The sequence below is a fragment of the Hydra vulgaris genome, chromosome 11, assembly GCF_038396675.1.
Source record: "Hydra vulgaris chromosome 11, alternate assembly HydraT2T_AEP".
Classification (NCBI taxonomy): domain Eukaryota; kingdom Metazoa; phylum Cnidaria; class Hydrozoa; order Anthoathecata; family Hydridae; genus Hydra; species Hydra vulgaris.
The window spans coordinates 56,525,001-56,551,427 of record NC_088930.1 but is presented as its reverse complement, the minus strand read 5'-3'; the positions used below and the strand labels follow the sequence as shown (position 1 = coordinate 56,551,427).

The window sequence follows — 26,427 nt, the reverse complement described above, 5'->3', positions numbered from 1 at the left end:
AAGCAACATAAATTCCTATCATAATTTCGTTTTTTCATTTAAGATGTATGATGTAAATTCCGTCATACTAAGTTAGTATGATGAATCCATCATACTAAGTTAGTATGATAGATTTTACATGTTTTGTAAAGTTTTATTATTATAAGTAAAGAAATTTGCACTGACATATAAAATTTTGATGAAAAAAAGTATTATAATGATGGGTGCGTTATGTATGATTAAATAACTCGAATATTTTTGTGTTAAAATGTGTAATATTGCTATGTATATAACATTTATTTAAATATATATATATATATATATATATATATATATATATATATATATATATATATATATATATATATATATATATATATATACATTGCTGCTCATGGAATTTAGGACAAAAAATATTTTTTTAAAAGAACAATATGTAATTACAATGAATCAAAATGTAATTACATTATAAAATTATTAATTTATATTAATAAAATTAGAAAAATATATATTATATAAAAATAGAAAAAGTTAAATAAAATTTGTAATAAAAATTCTAAAATAAGTTATTTTAATGTAAATAAGACATGCACGTAAAAATCTTGTCATTTTAAATTAATAGACAGAGAAACATTAAATTCACGTATGATCTAGTATTTTATATTATCGACTCAAATTAAAGTTTGCCATTAAACAAGTAATTCTTTTATTGTGTTTTTATATGCAGATATTTTGTATATTTTGTATAACTTTTATTAAAATTTCAAGTGCAATTTTTTTTTAGTGTAAATTCAAAATATTAGAAAAAAATATACCTAAAGGTAAGCCAAAAAGTGTTGAATAAAGGGCAGCAATACTTTGCTTCAGGAAGACTATATGGTTTGAAAAATTAAATCTGAGTAAATCAATGATTAGTTATACAATTCCTCGGTATCTAGAATCTGGAAGTTTGGAAGACAGAAATTGTCCAGGTCCTTCTCGCATAACAACAAAAGCTGATGACCGACGTACAAAAGTCATTAGTAAACATAATCGAATGTTAACTGCTCCACAAATACAGCTACTTTCAACTGTGATTGAGAAAAAAAAGTTTATCAGTACAATGAAATAAAGATCGCAATAAGCTAATTTGCAAGGTCGTGTTGCTATCCAAAAACCATATCTATGAAAAAGTAATCCACAGAAGAGATTCCGTTGGGCACAGTTCCACAAAAACTAGACAATTGATGAATGAGAATTGATGACAATTGATGAATGATGACAATTGATGAATGACAATTGATGAATGATGGAGACAAGTACTCTGGACTGATGAGTCAAAATTTGAAGTTTTGGAAATAAGTGATGAGTTTATGTTAGATGACTAATAAAACTGACTAATACTATATTTTATATTGAAAATGTTTAAAAAATATAATTTTTATTAATATAAATTAAAAATTCTATAAAGTAAATACATATTAATATTGTTTTATTGAAAATCTCTATTGTTCTAACTTTCCTGAGAATATATGTATATATATATATATATATATATATATATATATATATATATATATATATATATATATATATATATATATATATATATATATATATATATATATATATATATATATACATATATATGTGACGCATCTGACCAAAACCAGTCCAATGTCGCGTTATGTTATATTGAGAAAACCATCAAAACATCTCAAAAATTCAATTTTTATCACTATTTATTTTTTTGCATAATTGTTTACATAATTAACTTTTCTTTCCTATTCAAACTTAACTTTTAATAAAACATAATTTTTTGATGGTTAATTTGGTGATTTTTGTGAGGCTATTGTCTTAAAATTTCTGTGATAACTCATTAAATTGGTCCACTTTCAGTAATAAACATGACTGCCTAGCGCAATAATAACCTTGACATTTTGGTATTGTTAGAAAGCTGACCTCTTTAGCTATTCACGTTTAGGTGTACACGTGTTTCTTTGTCTCATTTGAAATTTGACCAATCAGAGTAATTTTTTATTGTACCACTAGGACTTCCATTACAGCGGCAATGGTATTTGTACAATCAAATTCGTGAATATGTCAAGGATTCATTGCAAGATGTCGTTTGTCCGTTACCAAAATCTGGTGCTCCAATAATTCCTCGCGATGACAATTTTCATTCGATGATTTCTTTACCTCTGGACCACGACAACAATACCGATGACTACGAAGTTTTGACAGAGGTACAAAGTACAAGAGGACGTTTAAGAAAATGATCAAAACAAGACAGTGAATCTGGTAAAAAACAAAAAACTGTCAATGAGACACGACCTAGGGGTCGTGGTGCACGAGGGCGTGGTTTAGACTTTTAACTGTTTTTTTTATTTTTGTTTTAAACTTTTAATGTTTGTTTTAACTCTTCACTTTTTACTCTGTTATGCTTGCTTTTAAACCAGCACATGAAATTTTTTATAAACAACATTTAGGTATTTTTTTTTGCTTAAAATATTGTCAATAGATTTAAAAATCTAAAAATTAAAAAATTGATAATAATTTAATTTTCTTGATGTACTAAAAGTGTTATAATTTAAAAAGTAATCAAGCTACAGTAATAATTTTTTCAGGACTTGTTGCAAATGTATCACAGTAGGTGTGTGCCAAATTAGAACAAAATCCATGCATGGTTGCTAAGCAGTTTTCTATTTTAAATGATATCAAACCTTTAAACACGTTTATTTCCGTTTTAAAATTTTAATATAGATGTTACATTTTTGCTCATAACTTTGGCTAGGGTCAAGCTAGAGCAATAATTTTTGCATCATTTTAAAGCAGAATATTATACCTTTTCAAATATGTATCACACTCAAAACTTAAAATTTTATACATGTGACTGGTTTTAGTCAGATGGGTCACATATGTATATATATATATATATATATATATATATATATATATATATATATATATATATATATATATATATATATATATATATATATATATATATATATATATGTATATATATATATATGTATATATATATATGTATATATATGTATATATATACATATATATATATGTATATATATATATATATATATATATATATATATATATATATATATATATATATATATATATATATATATATATAATAGTAGAAAATCACTTAATAAAAATTTTTCTCATTTAACATGAGAAATTGTTAGTGGAATTAGGAAAAATGAGGTCGGCAATAATTTGCTGACCTCAATCTTTTAAAGGTCAGCAAAAAAAAATTTGATACAAAGATCTTACAATAAAACATAGAAATGAGGTTAGAGATTTTGTGCCAACCTCAAACACTTTAAGGTCAGTAGTTAGGTCGGCATTGCCGAATGCTGCCCCTAATTCCGAGAGTTGATATATATATATATTAAATATTACAATTAATTATATGATATATAAAGTGTTAAGCTATTTATTGTTTCTCCTGTCTCGTTTAACTTAAGTTTATCCCTATGGCTTTTATATTCATTCGGACAAGAATTCTTTTTTGCTGAAGTAATGTCTAAAAAAATTACAATCATAATAATTGTTTAATGATAGTTATGTTGTTAATGATTTTCTAAAGTGAGAGATAACTTCCAAGAAAAATAATTGTTAATAATTTTTTAAAGAAAATTGTAGTGTTGCAATCATAATAATGGAAGTTAAGATATTTGACAAAGTATTCTTTTTAACGTGACTATTTTGAAATCCATAATCGCTCTCACAGTAATCCAATCACTTGCTCCAAACTGAAATGTTTGTCAATGTTTTATCTTTATATCCACCAAATAACATGTTTGTACCATAGTAGGAGCAAAATTTGTAATTTTTTTTACAGCATGTTTCCACTAACAATACATCCATGAAAAGCAAGTTTGAAGTTTGTTAAATTTTTGGGGTACTGTTTGTTGGTTAAAGCCTTAACTAAGTGGTTTCAATAAATTAATACTATATTTTATTTGGTCTTAATTTAGCTTTATACCATAGTCAAATGGTTTCAAAAAGCCAATACAATATTGTTTTTTGTCTTAATTTAGCTATATACCATAGTTAAGTGTTTTCAAAAAAATAATACAATATTGTATTTGGTCTTAATTTATCTATATACAAGAGTTAAGTGGTTTCAAAAACTAAATAATGTGTATAGTGAACTTAATAATAAATATACATATATATAAAAAAAAAACTTAATATAAATCTTTACTTTCAATGATCATTTGCTTATTTTTATTTCTGTCATTACTACAATTGATATTTTTATAGTTATAATTTTTATATTTGAATTTTCTTTTAGCTACCTGAATACAACAACAATCAGTCTATTTTAATTGAGAGAGTCTTAAATATCATTGCTCAATGTGACATGGTTTGTTTTATGTGTTTATTCAATTAATTTTTATTAGTTATACAGTGGTGAAAAAAATTAAGAATTGTCTACAAATTTTATTGGTTCTACAGTTAGCAACTTAATAATGTGTTAAAGTCATAATATTCTAAAACTGTTTATAGTGTGTTCCAAGTAAAAATAAAAAATTTATGTTGTCACTAGTTACATTTGGAAAGTATGAAGAAACATTTTGATTTAACCAGTTTGATAAAAAATTTTAATTTTAGGGCATGTTTGCTTAATTTTAATGCTTTCTTACAAATATGCATGTATATAGTGCAATAAAATAAAATATTATAATAATGGGTGCATTATGCATGATCAAATAACCTGAATATGTTTGTGTTAAAATGTGTAATATTGCTTTGTGTATAACATTTATTTAAATATATATTCATTCGGACAAGAATTCTTTTGTGCTGAAGTAATGTTTGAAAAAATTGCATACAAATATGCATGTATTATAACTTGTTAGCTATTTTGACATGTTTTATCCTTACTTGTAAAATTTTAATGACTGAAAAAATTTGTGCATACTAATCAACATATAGAAAATTTTTATTTGTAATATTTATAAATTATATATTCTATGATAAGAAATTAGGTTATAGTAATAAGCAGAAAGAAGTAAGAACATAGGAAAGTTGAAAAAAGTTGGTTAAATTGAGTAACAAAGTAGGTTATAGTCAGTAAACTGTTTATATTGTCCTAAAGCATTATATGAGATCGAAATTTACTCTAAAAATAACTCTTCCTGTTGAAATATTTATTATAATTGCATCTGCCATACTATTTTGATTGGTTTAGGGATGTTGCTCTTGGCTTTTATAGAGTTTGTTGCTTTTGGCCTAGATCTTAACATAATTGAGTACTTAATTTTTTTGTTTTTTTGTTTTGTTTTGTTCTTTTTATTACATTTTAAATAAGCATTTCGTTACAATATTTATAATACAAATATATAATAATTAAAAAATATATATATATAATGATCGTTATTAAATAATAAAAGAATGCGCAAACCGCTAAAAATGATCGTGTTTTTTATAAGATATTTACAAGATAAAAAAATAAATTAACGAAGAAACTTAAAATATTCCGTTACAAACACAAGATACATTATTTCATATTACAGTTGTTAATGGTACATATATAATTTATATATATGTAAAATATATAAATTTAATGGTACATATATAATTTATATATACGTAAAATGTATTTGTTTTTATCTTTCAATGAGAACAAATTATGGAAAGAAATAGGGGATGAATTGGTTTTACATTTAAACATAAAACAAAGAATATTAAAAATGTTTAGCTTATATATATTAAAAACTTTTATTTCAAATAATAGAGACGTGCTACATGATTCTGCTGTTAATAAAGAGGTTTAAGTTTATTTTTCTTTGTACTACCCCAAACAATGTTTGCATAGTTTATGTGACAATTAATAAATGAGTGATATAATTGTACTAAAGTATGTTTGTTTAAAATATTTCTTGCTTTGTACAATATTCCTATACTTTTTGAAATTTTACTTGATAAGTTTTTAATGTGACTTATCCATGTAAAATTTTCATCTATACAAACACCTATAAAGTTGGTTACTGTTACTTGTTTAATTTGTATATTGTCAATAACAAGATGAGGCATGTTAATTGGCAGTTTATGTTTTTTGATAAGAGGGTGGAAAAGAATCCATTTAGTTTTATCAATGTTAAGAGATAATTTGTTAGTCTTAAATCAGTCAGGTATTTTGATTAACTCGATGTTCATGCAATGAAATAGAGTAGGATTGCTTTTGTGTGATGTGAATAAATTGGTGTCATCAGCAAACATAATTGTTATTAAATCCAAGCCTTGGTATAGATTATTAATATAAATAAGGAAAAGAAGAGGTCCTAACATGGATCCTTGAGGTACTTCACATGTAATATTTAACAAATTTGATGTCAAGAGATCCCAGGTTCGAAGCGAGCTCTGGGCATATTTTGTGCCATTGGTAAGGAAGGAAGTGTGAACTTCCTATTTGAATGCTCCCCCGCAGTGCTCTGTGACAAGACCATTAGGTCTTCTTGGGGCACCCAAAATATATACATATGCATATATATATATATATATATATATATATATATATATATATATATATATATATATATATATATATATATATATATATATATATATATATATATATATATACATATATATTTATTATATATATATATATATTTATTATATATATATATATATATATATATATATATATATATATTTATTATATATATAATAAAAAAAGGACAAAATTTTATATACATATACATATATATATATATATATATATATATATATATATATATATATATATATATACATATATATATTTATTATATATATATATATTTATTATATATATATATATATATATATATATATATTTATTATATATATAATAAAAAAAGGACAAAATTTTATATACATATACATATATATATATATATTTATTATATATATATATATTTATTATATATATATATTTATTATATATATAATAAAAAAAGGACAAAATTTTATATACATATACATATATATATATATATATATATTTATTATATATATATATATATTTATTATATATATATATATTTATTATATATATATATTTATTATATATATATATATTTATTATATATATATATTTATTATATATATATATATTTATTATATATATATATATAATAAAAAAGGACAAAATTTTGAAAAAGTATAAAAAGTTCTTTAAATATAAACTAGCTGGATTTTTGTTAGATTTTCAAATTTTTAATTTTATTGTTACTTTTTTCTGTGGTTTTGGGCAACCAGCAACAAATTCTGTTTCATGTCTTTATTTTTAATTGCTTAATTCAACGCTGTCTATTATAACTATGTTTAACTCAAATCTTTCCATTTTTTGCAGTCTTAAGTTCAAAATCTCATCTTGATGTGCAGTCATTTTTCTTTCATATCTCTGGTTTTAATAAAAAGCTACATCTTTTCTTTTTGCCTATTCTTTTATTATCATTTCAATTGTATGATCATGAAGGAACATATCTGTGAAACAAGGTATTATTCTCCATATGGAACTCTAATATGTAGACATAATAAACAGAATATATGTAAACAAATTTTTAAAATCAAATTCTGCATGAGTTTTGTGCTTTTATACTGGACATCTGATGCACATCTCTAAATGGTTTTTAACTAACTTTTACTCTAATATAATCTTTTCTCCTTCTTCCCTAAGGCTGCCTTAGCAGTATGTGTTACACTAAAGTAACTGGTTTTCAAGTCTATTTGTAAGTGATGTTTTTTTTCTGTCTGTCTATTGAGGAAATATCTTCTAATAGTTACATAAATAAACTATATGAGTTTACACTTTTATACTAAAACATAAATACAGTTACAATTTTTTGAAGTTTAAGGATGTTAAGCAAAGGGGTTGCTACCATTATAGGTATCTGGCAATGGAGGACATGATGTCTAATACTACTCTGAATTAAAAATTACTATGATGAAAAAATTACAATAAGTTATGTTTTATGATTGAATCATTTTATCTGGTGTTTTAAAGATTTTTGGTAACTGTTTCCAGCCCAAGTCATCTAAAGTAAATAAAGGTTGTTGACCATAGTTCCTACTTGTGTTAAAAGCATGTACTGAGAAATTTTTTGGCTTTATAAATTAACTTAGGTCTGGCGGCCATCTTAAACTGTAATCTACTAGCTTACATGGCTGCTTAAATTTTTTTTTTTATAATTTAAGAATAAATTAGTATTATTGTTGTTGTAACTATGAAATAGTTTTTTTAGATTTATCAAGCTATCAATGTGCGTTTAGTTGTTGTTGTAATTGAAATTCAAGAAAACAAAGATTATTTTAGACGTGGTAGAAATTCACTTGATGATCATAACTATTTTGAGGCTTATTTTCAAATAATAAAAAACAATTCATCTTTTAAAGCTATGAATTTTGATTGTGGCATTTTTTTCAGGTAAATTTTTCAGTTAAATGAATAAAACTAAAAAACTATGATTTGTCTTGTTTATTCTTCTATATTAATATTATTCTATGGTCTTTCATACAATTTTTATATATACTAAACAGATACAGAAAGTTTTTAAAGTGTTTAACAGCAACAAAAGAAATTCAAATTTAAAACCAAATAATATGCTTTTAGCTCATCAACTTTGTTTCCACTTTTCTTTATAATTCTCAAGGAGGACATTTTTTAAGTCATTGCTGCCAGTAATAGTAATAATCGTTTGCATTTTTGTGGGAGCAAATAATTAGTAACATGATAAAGTATATTTTTATCTTTTTTTGAAAATTAGGTTTCCAATCTAATGCTCATTGAATTGGTATAAGTATACATTGGTATTGTGTAGATTAATTTTTGTTGGCAATACATTGGCTTATTTTTGACACTAAAATGTAGACACTAAATCTCCTAGTGTTTTTGGAAATGTAAGGTTATAGTAATTAATATAAATTAATTTTTTTAAACCCTTTCATGTTAACATTTGTTTAAAAAGTAAAAAGGACACAAAAACGGGCCACGGGCTCTAGTAATGTCAAATAAGTTATGTCAAATAAATCAGCTCTGTCTGTTCGACATCTTTTATATAAACCTTTTTGTATAGTACTCTTAACAAAACCATCCAAATAAGCTGTTTTTAATACTAATTTTGGCAATTAAATAATTATATTGTTGATTGTGCTGAAAATCAATACTTACAGCAAATAGAAATCATCTGGATTGTAATCACCAAAGGTGATAAAAGTATAAATGGTTTCCATTCACATATAAAAATATATATTGGAAATATAAAAAAAAAAAGAAGTAAAAATGGCCAACATATCCGTACAAAATAATAATTCAAAAGAGAAAAAATATAAATATTTAAGTGAGATAAAAAAAACCATTTTTTTTGAGATAAAGTAAAAATATAAACTTTTAAAAAAAAATTACAAAAAAATATATTTAACATAAAAAAGTATCAAAAGTCATATAGCTTCTAGTAAACTTTTTTTTTGTTGTTAATTCTTCTCCCCAAGGCCGAGAAGTCCACTACAGATGAGGAGGCTACTTAATTGTGGTTATAACCCTCTCTCAACTCTATGAATCCGAAACACGAACCTTGATGAACAAGGCCGCTGTGCAGAGAAACAAGTTGAGCGCGGTACTACCAGGGACGTGGTGGGGATGAAAATCGGAACCTCTCGCTTATAAAGCAAATGCTCTACCACAACACCACTACCGCATAAATGCTATGAAGATTAACTTAATTTTGTTTTAGTTTTTAACGATCAACATTCAGAACATTTCTTAAATCATTTTATGTTGGAAAACTTTGAAAAATCAGACTTAAAAGAAGGAATTCGACCTGAAAATGGAACAGAGTTATTATTGGAAACACTTATAACAACTTAATTACACATTAATGTGTTATGTACTCTATTTATTTGTTTGAAAACTCAAAATGTGACTTAATAGAGAACAAATAAAAAACTTACTTTAAAAGATTTTGTTTTTTTTTTCAAGAAAGTTTCAAGATTTATTGTTGCAAGTTTGGATTATAAACTCTTTTTGAAAAAGCCACTCTAAAAAGAAATACCCAGTAAGATAAAAATATATTTTGTTATTTAAAAAATGAATCCTTAGCTTTTAGTAAATGGTTATATATTTAGCCAGTTTCATTAATGAAATGACCCAATAAACATTTTTAATGATAGATACTAACTTAAAGTTAAGCCTAGTTGTCTATCAACACAAAACATCACAATAATAACATCACATAATTAACATGTTACAGTAAACTCTTAATAACTCAAATCTCCTAGCACTAAGATATATAGCTTGTTAGAGAATGTTAGAGTTATTAGGTGTATAACCCATAAATTAGGGCTTAATTTGAATTTCAAAACTAGTTTAGGTTATTATAGGTTATCAAGTTATTTCAGTGTTTATTACACACACATAGAAACACCTACATAAACATTTACAAAACATAAGTCCATATAACCTTATATAACACATATTAACACATAATAAATAACACACATTACCACATTATATGACAGATAAAAATACTTATTAAAACTATTACAAATATAACATTAAAAATACATTACTTGTGTAATATTTGTATAATGAGGTACCTTAAAGTGCATGTTTTTCAAATTTAAAAAACAAATTATCAAATGACCTGGTTCGTGCTGCATTTTACTTTTTGAGATTAACACCAACTTTACCAAATTTTATGACATTTTGCATACTCGTTTGTATACATTATAACGCATAACATAAAAATGCTATATATTTACCAGATACTGACACATATTTTTAAAAAATTTTTCAAAAGGGGGATTTTATGTAACTATTATTTGAGCTCATTTATTATTATAGTTTTTTAGGAGAAACTTATTTTTGTGCCTATGTTTAGAAATTAATTCTGATTTTTTGTTTAATAAGCATTTTTGGTTTACATGAGTAATTATTTCAAATATTTCTTGTAGACATAGGATGCACTTTTTGGAAATATTGTTATATGCAGGCGCTGTTTTAAGGATGGACCAATTCAGTATAAAATCATCAATATTTTTACCTTTTAATTCCCATATATATTTAAGCAGCATGGTGTCTTTTGAACATTTTTTATTTTTGAAAGATTGCTTATGACCGGCATAACGTTTTTTCCATTCACCCTCTGTTATGCCACTTCCTGTAATTTAATTTTTGTTATAAATTGAAGTTTTATTAATTTGATCACTCATTTCTGATGAGTCTTTATTGATAAAGCACAGTATATATATGTATATATATATATATATATATATATATATATATATATATATACACATATATATATATATATATATACATATGTATAATAATATATATATAAATATATATATATATATATATATATATGTGTGTATATATATATATATATATATATATATATATATATATATATATATATATATATATATATATATATATATATATATACATATACATTTATATATATATACACATATATATTTCCAACAAAATGCATCCTATGTCTACAAGCAATATTTGAAATAATTACTCATGCAAACCAAAAATGCTGATTAAACAAAAAATCAGAATTAATTTCTAAACGTAGGCACAAAAATAAGTTTCTCCTAAAAAACTATAATAATAAATGAGCTCAAATAATAGTTACATTAAATTCCCCTTTTGAAAAATTTTTTAAAAATATGTGTCAGTATCTGGTAAATATATAGCATTTTTATGTTATGCGTTATAATGTATACAAACGAGTATGCAAAATGTCATAAAATTTGGTAAAGTTGGTGTTAATCTCAAAAAGTAAAATGCAGCACGAACCAGGTCATTTGATAATTTGTTTTTTAAATTTGAAAAACATGCACTTTAAGGTACCTCATTATACAAATATTACACAAGTAATGTATTTTTAATGTTATATTTGTAATAGTTTTAATAAGTATTTTTATCTGTCATATAATGTGGTAATGTGTGTTATTTATTATGTGTTAATATGTGTTATATAAGGTTATATGGACTTATGTTTTGTAAATGTTTATGTAGGTGTGTAAAGTATATATATATATATATATATATATATATATATATATATATATATATATATATATATATATATATATATATATATATATATATACATATACACATATACACACACACATTAGTTACTTTTAAAAATACAACCTTACTTGTGTAATAACGCATAACACACATAAAAACACTTCATACATAACAGATATATACACATTTATGACACATAAACACTTACAAAATATAAACCCATTTATCCTTAATATATATAAGCATAACAAATAACACATATTATCACATCATATAACACATAAAAATACTTCAATATATATATTAAGATATAAAAAAAAATTAAAATTGCTTTCTTGGTTTTTTTTTTAGGCATGAAAACTTTGATATAAAAAAACGTGTACATGGATTATTTTGTGAAGAATATCATAGTATAGTTCATGAGGTAACATTTTTTTTAAACTAAAATTATATAAAAAAACTAAAGTTCCATAAAACTTTCAAATAGTTAATTAAAGATTAACTAAGTTGAAAATGAAAAAATTGTTGAATTTGTAATTCTGTTTCTTACGCACAGTGGAGTTATGAAAAATTTGATATTAGTGGATTAAGCAATTTATTTGGACACCTAATGGGATTTGAAGATGAGAATGAAAAAACAGGTGCCTTAATTATAATTTAAAAAGATGAAGAATACAAATATTAAATGTGACATAAATGATTTTACATGTTTTTTTTTAAATGATATTAAAGATTTTTTTGAATGTATTTATTAATTGCTGATCTATCTACTATAGTGTATTTAGATCTATAGAGCAATTGATCTATATACTCTATGCAGCAATCATTCTATATATATATATGTATATAAATAAGTTTAATTTTGCTGTGAGCATGTATTCAGCAAGAGTGCTCGATGAATGATATCAGAGCTATATAATTGATTTTTTGACAAGATTAAAAAAATAACTACATGATTTTTACTAAAAAAATCATGTAGTTATTTTTTATATGTATTTATTTATATATATATAATCATGTAGTTATTATATATATATATATATATATATATATATATATATATATATATATATATATATATATATATATATATATATATATATATATATATATATAAATTAGTAAAAAACACTTATCTAACTTTTTTCTTCCACTTTAAGTTTCATCATTGCCGGATCATCAGGAAGAGTTACTAAATCTCAAAAAAAATTAAATTTATAGAAAAAAATATTTTACAGGAAGTTATAAATTATTATAACTAAAAATTAAAAAAAAAAAATTTTAATTGCAATATTTTTTTGGTTTACAGGAAGTTACAGAAAGTAATTATTAAATAAATTTCTTTGGAATGGGGATAGCTTAATTAGGTCATTTGTTTTTATAATTTTTTAGAGGTATTTTATTTCGTGCTTACATTTGGAAATTAATTCAGATTTTTTATTTAATAAATTTTCCTGATTTATATGAGTAATTATTTCATATTTTTCTTGCAAACATAGCATACATTTTTTGGAAATGTTATTATAGACAGGGGCAGATTTTAGAATAGACCATTGTAAATTAAAATTTTTATTTTTTTCTTTTAAATCCCAAATAAGTTTTTTGTGTTTAAAAAGTTGTTTGTGGTTGGCATAACATTTTTTCCATTCCCAAATTTTTCCATTCAATTAACAATAGGGTAAACCAAAACTCTTCTAAATAAAAATATTTTTAACTCCTCTAAATGCGCTTATGAAGATGCCCTTAAAAAACGTGACTTTCAAAATTTTAAGCTAAAATTTGAAAAGAAAATTGCAAAAAAGCGTATTAGAAATAAAAACATAATTTGTTCAACCCCCCGTACAGCAAAACCCCCCGTACAGCAAAAATGTTTCAACAAATATAGGTAAAATTTTTCTAAAATTAGTAGGCAAATGTTTTCCTCCCTCTAATAAATTACACAAGATTTTTAACAGAAATACCATTAAAGTAAGTTATAGTTGTACAAAAAATTTCGAAAGAATTATAAAAGGCCACTAATACGCGTTAATTAATAAAAATGAACGTTTAAAAGAAAAAAACACTGATTATTGTAATTGTAAACAAAATATAGATTGCCCTCTAAATGGAAAATGCCTTTCGAAAAATGTAATTTACAAGTGCATTGTTTCCTCACAAAATAAACCTGATAAACAATATATTGGCTTAACCGAGGGGAATGGAAAAAACATTATGCCAACCACAAACAATCGTTTAAACACAAAAAATATTCAAAAGAGATTATGCTGTCAAAATATATTTGGGATTTAAAAGAAAAAAAGAAAAATTTTAATTTACAATGTTCTATTCTAAAATCTGCCCCTGCCTATAATAACATTTCCAAAAAATGTATGCTCTGTATGCAGGTATGTATGCAGGAAAAATTTGAAATAATTACTCATTTAAATCAAGAAAATTTATTAAATAAAAAATCTGAATTAATTTCTAAATGTAGGCACGAAAATAAATACCTCTTAAAAAATCATTAAAAAAATGACCAAATTAAACTATCCCCATTCCAAAGAAATTTATTTAATAATTACTTTCTGTAACTTCCCGTTAACAAAAATATATAGTAATTAAAAAATTTTTTTATAATAATTTATAACTTCCTGTAAAATATTTTTTTCTATAAATTGAATTTTTTTTGAGATTTAGTAACTCTTCCTGATGATCCAGCAATGGTGAAACTTAAAGTAAAAGATAAAAGTTAGATGAGTGTTTTTTACCAATTTATTATTGCTCTGTTCTTTAAGAACATTGAGCACTCTATTTGTAAAATACACTAACATAATTTACATATATATTTATATATATATATATATATATATATATATATATATATATATATATATATATATATATATATATATATATATATATAAATATAACAAACATTTAAAAATCATATACGGTATCATACTATTTATTTCTTTTTTTTAAGTAATATCTTGGCTCATATAGTGAGAGCCATTATCAAACTAATAAAACCGTTAAAAAATCGTTTAAAAGTTATAATGAATGTAACCAAATGATGTCATTGCAACGTCATATATTTAACATTTTTTAATTTTACAAAATATGGTTTCCAATGGTGAGTCATCACCAAATTGCCATTGTCACAATTTAAAACGTTTTCTTTAGATTTTGAACATTGTACACATTGTATTGGCCTCACAAATTTTTCTTGTGTAGTTGTTTGAAATAACAGAAAGCGTTTTAAGGTTCTCCCTATTTATTCTACCATTACAATGTTGTGAATGTTCTACTATTCCAGATGTTTGCCAGTTGGCTTTTGTAACATTATTTTTATGTTCTTGAATTCGTGTGGAAATCTTTTTTCTTGTTTCACAAATATAACATGCACCACATGTGCAATTAAGTTGGTGCCCTCCTGGATGACTATTCGGAGGCAGATTAGACTTGTTTCGACAGAGTATATTGATCAAGGGATTACCAAAACAGAAGACTGTTTTAACACCGACTTTACGAAACTCTCTTCCAAGAACAAGGCTTATTTTTTGATCCCATGGTAAAATAACAAGATTTTTGGTATCAATTTTTTTAGAGCAAGATAGATTTGTTAATTTTTAGCAATATCTGAATACTGTTTATAGGTATGTCCATTTTCAGTAAAATCCTAATAAGGTATGTCCCTAAATAGGTATGTCCATTTTCAGTAAATATCCTAATAAGAAAATTAATTTCATCTTGAATGTTATGTTCTGAACAAATTTTGTATGCTCGAGCTAAAAAACCTTTAACAATACCAACTGCGATATTCGGTGAAATAGATGATTTCGGTTTTATAAGTACGTTTGCATCTTTACGGTGTATGGAAAACTCATATTTGTGAAGGGTGTGATTGGTTAAAATACAAATATCTAAAAAATTTAATTGGTGTTGAGCAGTTTCGCTTTCGCATGTATATTGGATTGATTTATCTTGTGACTTTAAAAGTGTTTAAAAAGAATTTGTGTCATCAATATTAGTAAATCGAGCATGGCTATCGCCAATGTATCGTTTATCATTCTTATCATTTTTATTTTATTACACATACTATTAAAGATGTCACTTAAATTTTATACATATGTATATATATATATATATATATATATATATATATATATATATATATATATATATATATATATATATATATATATATATATATGTATATATGTTTATATATATGTTATATATATATATGTATATATATATATATATATGTTTATATATAATATATATGTATATATAATATATATGTTTATATATATATATATATATATGTTTAATATATATGTTTATATATATGTTATATATATGTTTAATTTTTTTAATACGAAATACAGTATAACAACGTATCATTTATCATTCTTATCATTGTTGTATTATTACACATACTATTAAAGATTTCATTTAAATTTTATATATATATATATATCTAATCTTTTTAATACGAAATAAAATACAAAAAAAAATTCAACTTATAGGAAAAACATTCTATGTGTTTTTACTTATACATATAAGCAAAGTTAATTTAGTTAAACTTCAACCTGGATCTGTGAAGTTAGCTGTTTTTTTTATTGTTTTCTATAATTTTTTTAATTATAGAATATAATAAAAATTTAATTATAATAATTTAATTTTATCATTCTTTTTGAAGAGTTTAGTTAACTATGTTTATTTGCAGAACTATTTGTCATCCATGAAATATGTATAAAGATCAGACTTTAGTATGAGAGATAGTTATGCAGGAGATAGAAGTTAATTATGCATGAGATAGAGGAGAAGGAGCAGGAGCCTACTTGATAGCAGTTCATTATATGCACTAAAAACAATTTACCTGAAATAAATTTTCATATACAAATTTTTTATTTTATTAATTTTTCACCTTCAATAATATCTCATAAAATAATTTATTTATCGATTCAATATTTACCAATTTATTTACTATTCTTTATTTCTTAGACTGCGCATGTTTAACTGCTAAGGGATGTGTTATGCAGAGATCTATGTATGTTAAATTCAGTTAAGTTAAATCTTCAAAAAGTATTTTTTTTAAGTAAAAGTTTAACTTATTTTGTAAATGTTTAATAAAGTGTTATTTAATTTAAAGACTTCAATAAATATCTCTAATAGTGATATTGTATGAGTGCTTGATATAAAATATAATTATGAAATATAACTTTATCATTATGACAACTTGTTCTTTTGATATTGTTTGATTTTTCTTATTTGTTTTTGCATTTTAAAAATATTGTTTAGATCTCGAGGAACAGGCTTTTCAAAGTGCAATATAGATGTTTTAAATAAGAATGTATATGAATGCCTTGCAAACTACCCTTCTACTGTATGTTTTTACAAGTTTTAGTTATGTTTATAACTTTTAATTTGAAGAATTTTTGTTGTAAATAAATTTATAAATAGAGATTTTTGGACTTCTTAGAACTTTGTAAATAGGGATTATTGGATTTCCTAGAAATTCGTAACAAAGTTTAAAGTTTCAGTACAAAGTTTTTTGTTTTGTTTCATTAAATAAAAAAGACCTTTTTCATTTAATATTTATTCTTTAAATATATAATACTATAAAATATATAATCTTATAATATGTTGCAACTTTTGAAATACCTTTTTTTTTAATTATTATTTTTGTTTTTCTTCAATTAAAACTTCAATTAAACTTGCAAAGTTCAAGTGAAAAAAAATTTAAAGTGTAAAAATAATATCTCTAGTAGTTTGAGTTACTGTTGTGGATAAAAAAGGTTCTACATAAGATTGAAGTAGATTATTTAAACTAGTTTTAATATGTTACTATAGTAATAGAAGTAAAATAGATCCTACATAGAGTAGATAGTTTTATTTAAAATAGTTTAAATATGTTACTATAGTAATAGAAGTAAAATAGATTCTACATAGGGTGGAAGTAAAAATGATTCTATATAGGATGGAAGTGAAATAGATTCTATATAGGATGGAAGTAAAAATGATTCTATATAGGATCGATTTAAAATAGATTCTACATAGTATGGAAGTAAAAAAAGTTCTACATAGAATTGAAATTTATGGCATTAATATTTTTGATTTATATCAAATAATGAAGCAAGTTAAAACAAGTTTTTTTTTAGTTTTTCAAACCTTTTTATTTAAATTTTTTAAAGAAATTTTTGGAAATAAAATTAATTTAAGTTCTAATTAAGAAAAAAACATACACTTTTTGTGTTGTAAAAGGGTTCTAGGCCACCTCCAACACCATTTCCTAAAGTTTTCTACTATCCCAGAAATAAAAAAATGTCTGTGAATTTGCAATCCTTAGTCATGTTTTTATTGATATATAGCTAATAGAATTTTTATTATAATTAGGATACTGATAAAATAATTTATATTTAATTTCAAATTTCTTTATACATTTTCATAAAAGTTTTAATTTTATTTGTTATTTGAAAAGCAACTGGGAAAAATTTGTGGCAATGGAATTCGTGAGGATGATGAACAATGTGATTGTGGAACTTTAGAGGTTTTTTATGTTTATTTTTTCTTTTTGTTGTTGTTGTTGTTGTTGTTGTTGTTATAAAACAACTTTAATAAAATGTGGTGACTCAAACATCTTACAGTTATGTTATTCCTATATATTATATATTTATTTTTAATTTACTATTACGGACTTACATGTTTTTAAATATTTTGTAATAACAGTGAATAATAATAACTGTTTTGTTATTTACAGTTATTATTACTTACTGTTAATGTTTGTCATTTTTGTTATTAAATTTTATTTATTTTTGTTATTTAATGTTATTAATTTTTGCTAAAAGCTTTACATTGACAATGATTTTACTTTTCCATAATTTGAATTAAAAAAAAAATTATTTTTTTGGACTTATGTGTTTGTCAAGCAACCAAAACATGTTTTCAAAACATATTGCAAAAAACATTTTTGTTTTGAAATAAATTTGAGAAATTAATTTGTCTGTGACACAAAAAGCTTCTATCAAAAAAAAAAAAAAAAAATAAAATAAATATTATATATAATATTAGATGCAAATATATTGCTCAAACTTTTAGTAAGTTGAGCTCAAGAACAAAAATACAATTAAAAAAATTAAGTTAAGCACAGGAACTAAAGTACCAATAAAAAATCTCTCTACAACCTCTTTGATTCAGAAAAATTGATTTTTTAAACTTTTTTTAAAAGATCCTTTGTAAAATGATTTTTGTAAAAGTTTTTATAATTCAAAATTTAGAACCCTTTTTATTTAATAAAATGTTTTATACTTGTAAAGGGTCAAAAAATTAAAAAAAAACAGTTTTTTTTATTGGTTTATAATAATTTTTATCTCATGTTAACTTACAAAAAAATGTGTTCAGGAAATCTACAGTTAAAAGTCAAAAACAACTTAAAATAATTCTAAAAAACAAATAGTTAATTTTTATATAATTTTTGACTTTTTTTTTTTTGATTAAGAAAAAAAAAAAAAAAATTGTTTAACTAAAAAAATTTTGAATCATTTTTAATGCAAAAGGTATTTTACTGAATGTTTAAGATGTAAAATGATAATAAAGAGCATATCTATCAATTAAAATCAAACTTTAATCGGTAGGTAAACTCTTCTTGAAAAGTTTTAGTTGGTAAATATACAACTTGTTAATAAAAATGTATAAAAAATGTTTTTGTTTTTTTATGCACAGTAGGGTAATAACAAAAAATTTTTTGTTTGTTTTGTTTTTACCCTTGCAATTGAAGTGACTCTTTGTGTTATTTAAAAATGTAAATAGCGTTTTTGTCTTTTTTTTTTAAAAGGTCCCTTCCCCCTCCCCTTCCCCCTCCCCTTCCCCTCTTATTCAGAAATATAAAAGTGGAAAAATGACTTTTTTTTAAAAAGAAGACTATTTTTTTTTCATTGTTTAAAAGAGTAATGGTAATAACTAAGCAATTTTTATTAACAAATAAGAAACAGAACAGTTAGTAATTTGTACAAAATATACAAGAAATATTTAAAAAATATTTTTTCCTATAAACTTCAGATTCAAATATTCAATTTTTCTTGATTTTGCATGAAGTTCCAGTGTTAGTTTAACAGTACGTTTAGCGATTTGGTTAGATCTGGGAATGTCAATTAATGACTCATCTATTGACCAATGCGTCTTTAAACAATTAGTTCCCTTCTTGCATTTTATCTTGATGAGTGAGGAAAAGAGTTTATTGATGGAGGTTTCATTGTAGTTTTGTGAATGGAACCAAGCATTTACCCATTTGTAGCAGATAAAATTGCATGCTGGAGCAAGGATGTTACGCCTCTCTGGTATCAGAAAGAATGCTATAACTGTATTTTCCAGCTGATTTGAGGCCAACGTGAAGTTGTTTTATAATGGCGATTTGCCTTATATAGTTCATATAAATACTTGAAATCATCTTGCCATCCAAGTTTCTTGCCAGTGTTAACATCATCTGGTGCAACAAGGTGGAAATCAGCCTGAAGAGAGACATAGTTTTCTTTTAAATTGTCAATGAAGGAGTAGTTGAGTTCTGGTTTGCTTTTTGGCTCTTGAATAAGAAAATTCATGACATGTTTCAGAAGGAAGTCAAGTACATGGTGATGACAGCCAATATATTATGGTTTCTGAAAGCCCTTGTTTAAGACATCATCCTGTATGAGCTTTACAATTCCATGCAAACTCCCAGTATTTACTTTGGTTGTATCACAGACTATCATGCTAATATGTAGTTTCTTATGGATGGCTGCGGCAGACGCACTCTCACATTTAAGAACACCAGGTTTGATTTCAGTTATCATATTTTTCAGCTGAACTACTTGATACTCTTCCCCGTGCAATTTTTTACCATCAATCTGGAGACAATAGGGATTTTTGCTTTAAAGTTTTTGAAAAGTTTTGGTTTTCATTTTCTGTCCTTCAGAGATTACTTGTTTTCAGACACCCGCCTGGCTTGGAACTGGTACATAATGACCCTGTTCAGCAATTGTTGCAAGAACATCATATGCTTTATGTGTAGAAATGTTATTTTTTAGTACTAGTAAACCAGCTGTTTCAGTGCTTGTTCTTTGGTATGTCAGTTTGCATTTAGGTTAGTTGTAGAAAAAGAGGTTAGCGACTCAGGTGAAGAAGAAGAGGTTTCAGAATCCGAAGATTCTGTTTGTGAGGATTGCAATTGGACAGAGGCTTAAGGTTGAGCTTTTGATAGACGGACTCGTTTTCATTGGTCAATAGATTTCAAAGGAGCTTGTTTGACCATTGAATAACCAATCTTTTTGCCACTCTTAACTTGCTTCTGATAAAGCTCTTTATCCTCCGTGCTTTTCCATTCTCCATTAATGATGGTGAAATCAACTCTCCATTAATGTTGGTGACAACAACTGAGAAAGTGTTCCAGTGAATTTATCAGATGGTTTCTTTTTGTTTTTGTCATATAGATCAATTAGGCTGTTGAGTTTCTTTCTGATGAGTATGCTGGATAATAGTGGAAAGTCTAGAATTTTCCAGAGAAATTCTATATCCGTAATCAAAATTTTGATTTGAACCAGTTGCAGTTTATCGCTATTGAACACCTAAGTAAAGTTTCCAAGAATTTGAAGATTTGTTAGCATCTGCATCAGATTGGTTAACTTTTCAACAGATGGAATCCTTGGATCTCTTTTCTGTTTAGAAGAGGAGTGTAGATTCTTTGTCCAAATGCACTTGTTTGACTTTACACTGTTGCTGGAATTTCTATAAGACATTTTATTTTGGTTTTAAGGTATTAATGTCTTTCACTTTTCTTATAACCTGTAAGACTTTTAAGGCAGCAGTTAGGTCGGCATTGCCGAATGCCGACCCTGATTCTGAGGGTTGAGACTAGAATGTCATAAAAATTCATTGTAAAATTGAAACCCATAGTCGAACTGTGCAATAAGTAAGCAAAAGTAAATAAAAAGGTGGGGGAACTTTTTTCAATTTTTATAAAAATTAATCTTGCCACTGTCATTTTTATACAGTTGTTCCTCGAATTTAAGGGGTTTCAGTTTCGTTACAAAAAAAATATTAATAGTTATTAGCCTTAAGTTTAAATAATTAAAAAGTTTAGATTAAAAAATTAAAATCACTATAATCATCTTACTTAGTTCAATATCAAGTTATTTACATTTGATAACTTTAAAAGATGTCAGAAAAATATTTTAGGTTGAAATATAAGATTTCATAACATTACTTAATCATCAGATTATTGCTGCAGTGGTTTTAAAACAGAGCATGTTAAAACCATTGCAGTGAAAATATGTTGACACTCTGTCAGTCCTCTGATGAATAATTTAAACTATTAAAAACATTTTGATGAACTATTTTTGCTTTTTCTGTTTTGAAATTATTTTTGATAATTTTAACTAATTTTTACTTTGAAATTATAAAACTATTATTTGACTGCTGAGTAGGATTTTGTTAAAAAAAATCCATTTTTAAACTTGTTGAACAAGTTTAAAAATAAACTTGTTTAAACAATTTGTTGAGTTTGTTAAAAATAAAAAGATGAGCATTTGGAACATTAAATTAGGTTTTTTCCTTTTCATGTTTAAAATCAACATCCTTAAAATTTAGCCAATTTCTATTACAGATCTGTAATGCAGGATTGTTTACTATAGATATGTAATAAATGAAAATTAATTACTTCAGATGTGTCGAAGAAATGAAGATCATTGCTGTGAACCAGAAAATTGTATTTTAAAAGTCGATGCACAATGCAGTCATATAAGCAATCCTGACTGCTGTCAGCCAAATTGTTATGTAAGTATTTTATTTTAATTTATTTAAGGTTCTGTCAAGCTCGATAAGTAAAGAGTAATTGATGTAAAAATTCAACAAAATTTACCTGACTTGAGTTTGAGACAATATAATGATTCTTGGTCCGAATTGGATTAATTCGTTGAAATAACAATGCTTGAAATTTGAGTTCATAACTTATGTGGTCCCCAAATAAGTTATGGTATACTAAATTTAAACATTCTATTTTTTGTGCTTCTGTATTCTTGGCAAATTTCAAATATTTATAAGATTATTTATCTGAGTTTGTTTACAATAATACTGCCAATATATAGCTAAATTAGAAAATAAGATTAACTCTGCAAACATACACTAAATTTAGATAAGATAAACTCACTAAATGTACATAATAAGATCAGCTCTAAATGTACATAATAAGATCAACTCTATAAACATACACACATATACACTATAGTTTTTTTAGTGTTCTTTTTTATCATATAATCTTCAAACAGTTAATTTAAAAAAAAAATTAATGGGTTTTGAAAAATAATACCAAATTAAGTTTAGAACCTTAATTTTAGAACTATCATTATTTAAATATTATGCAAAACTGAGGGCCATAAATTTATGCGACATTTGATTTAAATTTATCATATTAGCCTAATTGTTAATTTGATAAATTTAAACCAGCTTAATCGCAGTATTGAAAAAGATATGGATTTTGTAACAATTAACAATGATTTTGTGATTGATAATTTGATATGGATTATTACCAATTAACAATTAGCATGATTAAAAACTAAAAAAAGAAACTCATATTTTATGTAGCAGCTTCCATAGATTTTTTATATAATAGCATTTAATAACAAATATGCTTCGTTTGCTCCAGTTTCTATTCCTTTGTATTGATAATTATCTAATATAATTTAAAAAAGTTCTAAATAAGTCTTAGAATGTGAGAGAGTCATTACACACTCACTCTGGTAATCATCACACTTTAGGTAGGCTTTTATGAGTTCTTGTGTTTTTTAAGTAAGGCTCAGGACAGAGTTTGGAAGTGGAGGAGTTAATTCTCAATTTCTTAAAAAAGTCCTCTATATCTAGAAATTTCTTTGAATAAAAATAGTGGGGGGAGGGGCGGAGAGGCGAGTGCCCTCCTTTCCCTCCCCCTCCTCTGGTGTTGTCAGTCCTGTCAAAACTATGTGACCTAGCATGACGCTGTACTCAAACATGTTTTTATATCAACAAACATTTATAAATCTCAAATTCGTCCTTTTTGTGAAATATTGTCTGAATATTGAATTTTTAAAAACACATGTTATAAAAACTCTCAATCCTTAAATTGGCAATCAAATAAAAAAACCTTTGGTCTTAAGTGGCCTATCATAATACTAAATTCCTCTGCTGATAAATACATTTTTTAAATAAATATCACATTTTAATTAGATATTTTAAAAGCATTTATAATCATCAAGTTTCAACATCCACATATTTCTTTTAAGAAAAACATTGTCCCAAGTAAAGAACCCTGAACTTTAACTTTAAAGTCATTGTTTGTAAGTTCTTGAAGGAGGGGCACTCCAATAATTCAGATTTTGTTCAATATATAAAATTATAATTGAAATAAAATACAAATAAGAAAAAAATTATAAATGAAAACAAGTTGTAATGAAAAAAAAAAAAAAGAAAAATATAATAGTATTTGAATAGAATTAATATTAAAAAAATTTTGCTTTGCCATTAATATTTTTATATTTTATTTTTAGTTCAAAAGACAAGGCACCTTATGCAGAGACAAAGTCAATAAATGTGACATAGTCGAGTACTGCAGCGGAGACAATAAAACTGTATGCACAGTTTCCTTTGTGTTTATGTTCTTGTATTTTTATTATATTTTTGATATGATTTTAGGAGAATTGATATTAATTTTTATTTAATAGTAATTTTTTTATTGAGTCATTCAATACATAAGATAGGGTTATTTATGGAATAACACATTGGGAAAATGTGCTATCCATACACATGAACTCGTTTGTCAAAATCTTCCATGGCCATTCTGCATACTTGTGGCTGAATTTCGTTGATGCAATGTTGAATCTCCTCTTTTTAAAGTGCGCGTGGTTGTGGGCCTGTTGACATAGACCTGTGATTTTAAATAACCTCATCAACAGAAATCTAATAGTGTTAAATCACACAATATAGGGACCAATTCTGATTACCAAAACGAGGGAGTACACAACCTGGAAATGTCTCATGCATTAATTGAAGTGTTTCACGGGCTGTATGGCATGTGGCACCATCTTGTTGAAACCACATATTGGCCACATCAGTTTTATCTAATTTTGGCAACAAAAAAAAACAACTGGGTTATCGTGTAGCGATATTGAGCACCACCCTTATTTTCAAAAAAGTATGGTCTAATTATGCCTCCAGCCCAAAATTCACATCTGATTGTGACACGTTGTGTATGCATTTGTTTTTTGACAATCACTTGTGGGTTCTCAGAACCCCTAAAAAAATTTTGGCTATTAACAGACCCATCAAGTTAAAAATGTGCTTTGTTGCTTAGGATAATTTTGCTCGAAAAATCATCATCCATTTGATGATGCTCAATAATCATTTGAACAGACTCTCTTTGCTGTGCATGGTCATCAGGCTTCAGTTATTGTGTTAATTGAGTTTGTTAAGCATGGAGACACAGATCTTTAGTGAGCTGTAGTGATCTTCTTGATCTCTACAGCGTATACTCTGGCAAGAAGATCTCTACGCTGTGGAAATCTTCTTGCCAGCTGTTGGTTGTTTTTTTAAAGATTGTCAATACTTTACTACATAAATGGTGGCAAATTTAAATCTGGCATCAATTTCGGGACACCCTTTATATTCACACTTATGTTGATAACAAACTTAACCCTTATGTTGCTAACATATTCGCCCTTATGTTGCTAACATATTCGCCCTTATGTTGCTATTCAAAAACTACTATAAAACTTTATCAAATATTTATCATTGAATAAAAATATTTATTTTAATCGATATTTCTCTGTCTTAAAAGAATTTTAATTTTACTACTTTCTGTATCACCTGGAAGTTAGCCACCAAAAAAGATAAATGACAACTCAAGGAGTAATTCTGATGTTGAAATATTTCTAGCTGAGCTAGACATTACAAGTTTAAAGACGATATTACAAATATTATGTCATTTTCTATCTACAATGTAATAATAGTGCTCTAACTCTCATTGTCTATTCCTATTGAAAATGAAGAATAATTAATCTGAGGTCATCTTTGACCAATTTCAATCACAAATGCTAAATACTTTCTCTAGCATTGTTCTCGATGACAACATTTTAGTAAGATTAAGTAGATTTTAAATGTTAATCTTTAACACTTGCAAATTGTTTTAGCTTGATTTGTTAGATTTTCAGTTTAATTTTAGTTTTAATTTAAATTGTTTACATTTGTTAGTCTTTATTTAATTGTAACATTAATCCAGTGGAAAATTTGTGTTGTGGAGATTTAATGTGCAGAGGATGTCATTAGTAAGACAGATTTAGAGGTATTAAATGTTGAAAATATGTTTATACGTTTCAACTTTTGCTACATTTTTAAATTTTTTATGTCTGCAT

The 26,427-nt window shown here is 25.0% G+C and overlaps 1 protein-coding gene across 3 annotated transcripts in view; it reads left to right on the top strand.

Annotated features, from left to right (window-relative positions):
- The window catches only part of LOC136086778 (adhesion G protein-coupled receptor L4-like), a 141,017-nt gene that overhangs the window by 67,834 nt on the left and 46,756 nt on the right, over window positions 1–26,427 (top strand). For all 3 annotated transcript variants that reach the window (XM_065809266.1, XM_065809265.1, XM_065809267.1), the window contains 9 exons: window positions 4,286–4,357; window positions 8,226–8,407; window positions 12,383–12,455; window positions 12,588–12,672; window positions 17,021–17,066; window positions 17,318–17,402; window positions 18,498–18,566; window positions 22,712–22,822; window positions 24,568–24,648. In XM_065809266.1, coding sequence (XP_065665338.1) covers window positions 4,286–4,357; window positions 8,226–8,407; window positions 12,383–12,455; window positions 12,588–12,672; window positions 17,021–17,066; window positions 17,318–17,402; window positions 18,498–18,566; window positions 22,712–22,822; window positions 24,568–24,648 — 804 coding nt within the window. The remainder of the gene's footprint in view (window positions 1–4,285; window positions 4,358–8,225; window positions 8,408–12,382; window positions 12,456–12,587; window positions 12,673–17,020; window positions 17,067–17,317; window positions 17,403–18,497; window positions 18,567–22,711; window positions 22,823–24,567; window positions 24,649–26,427) is intronic.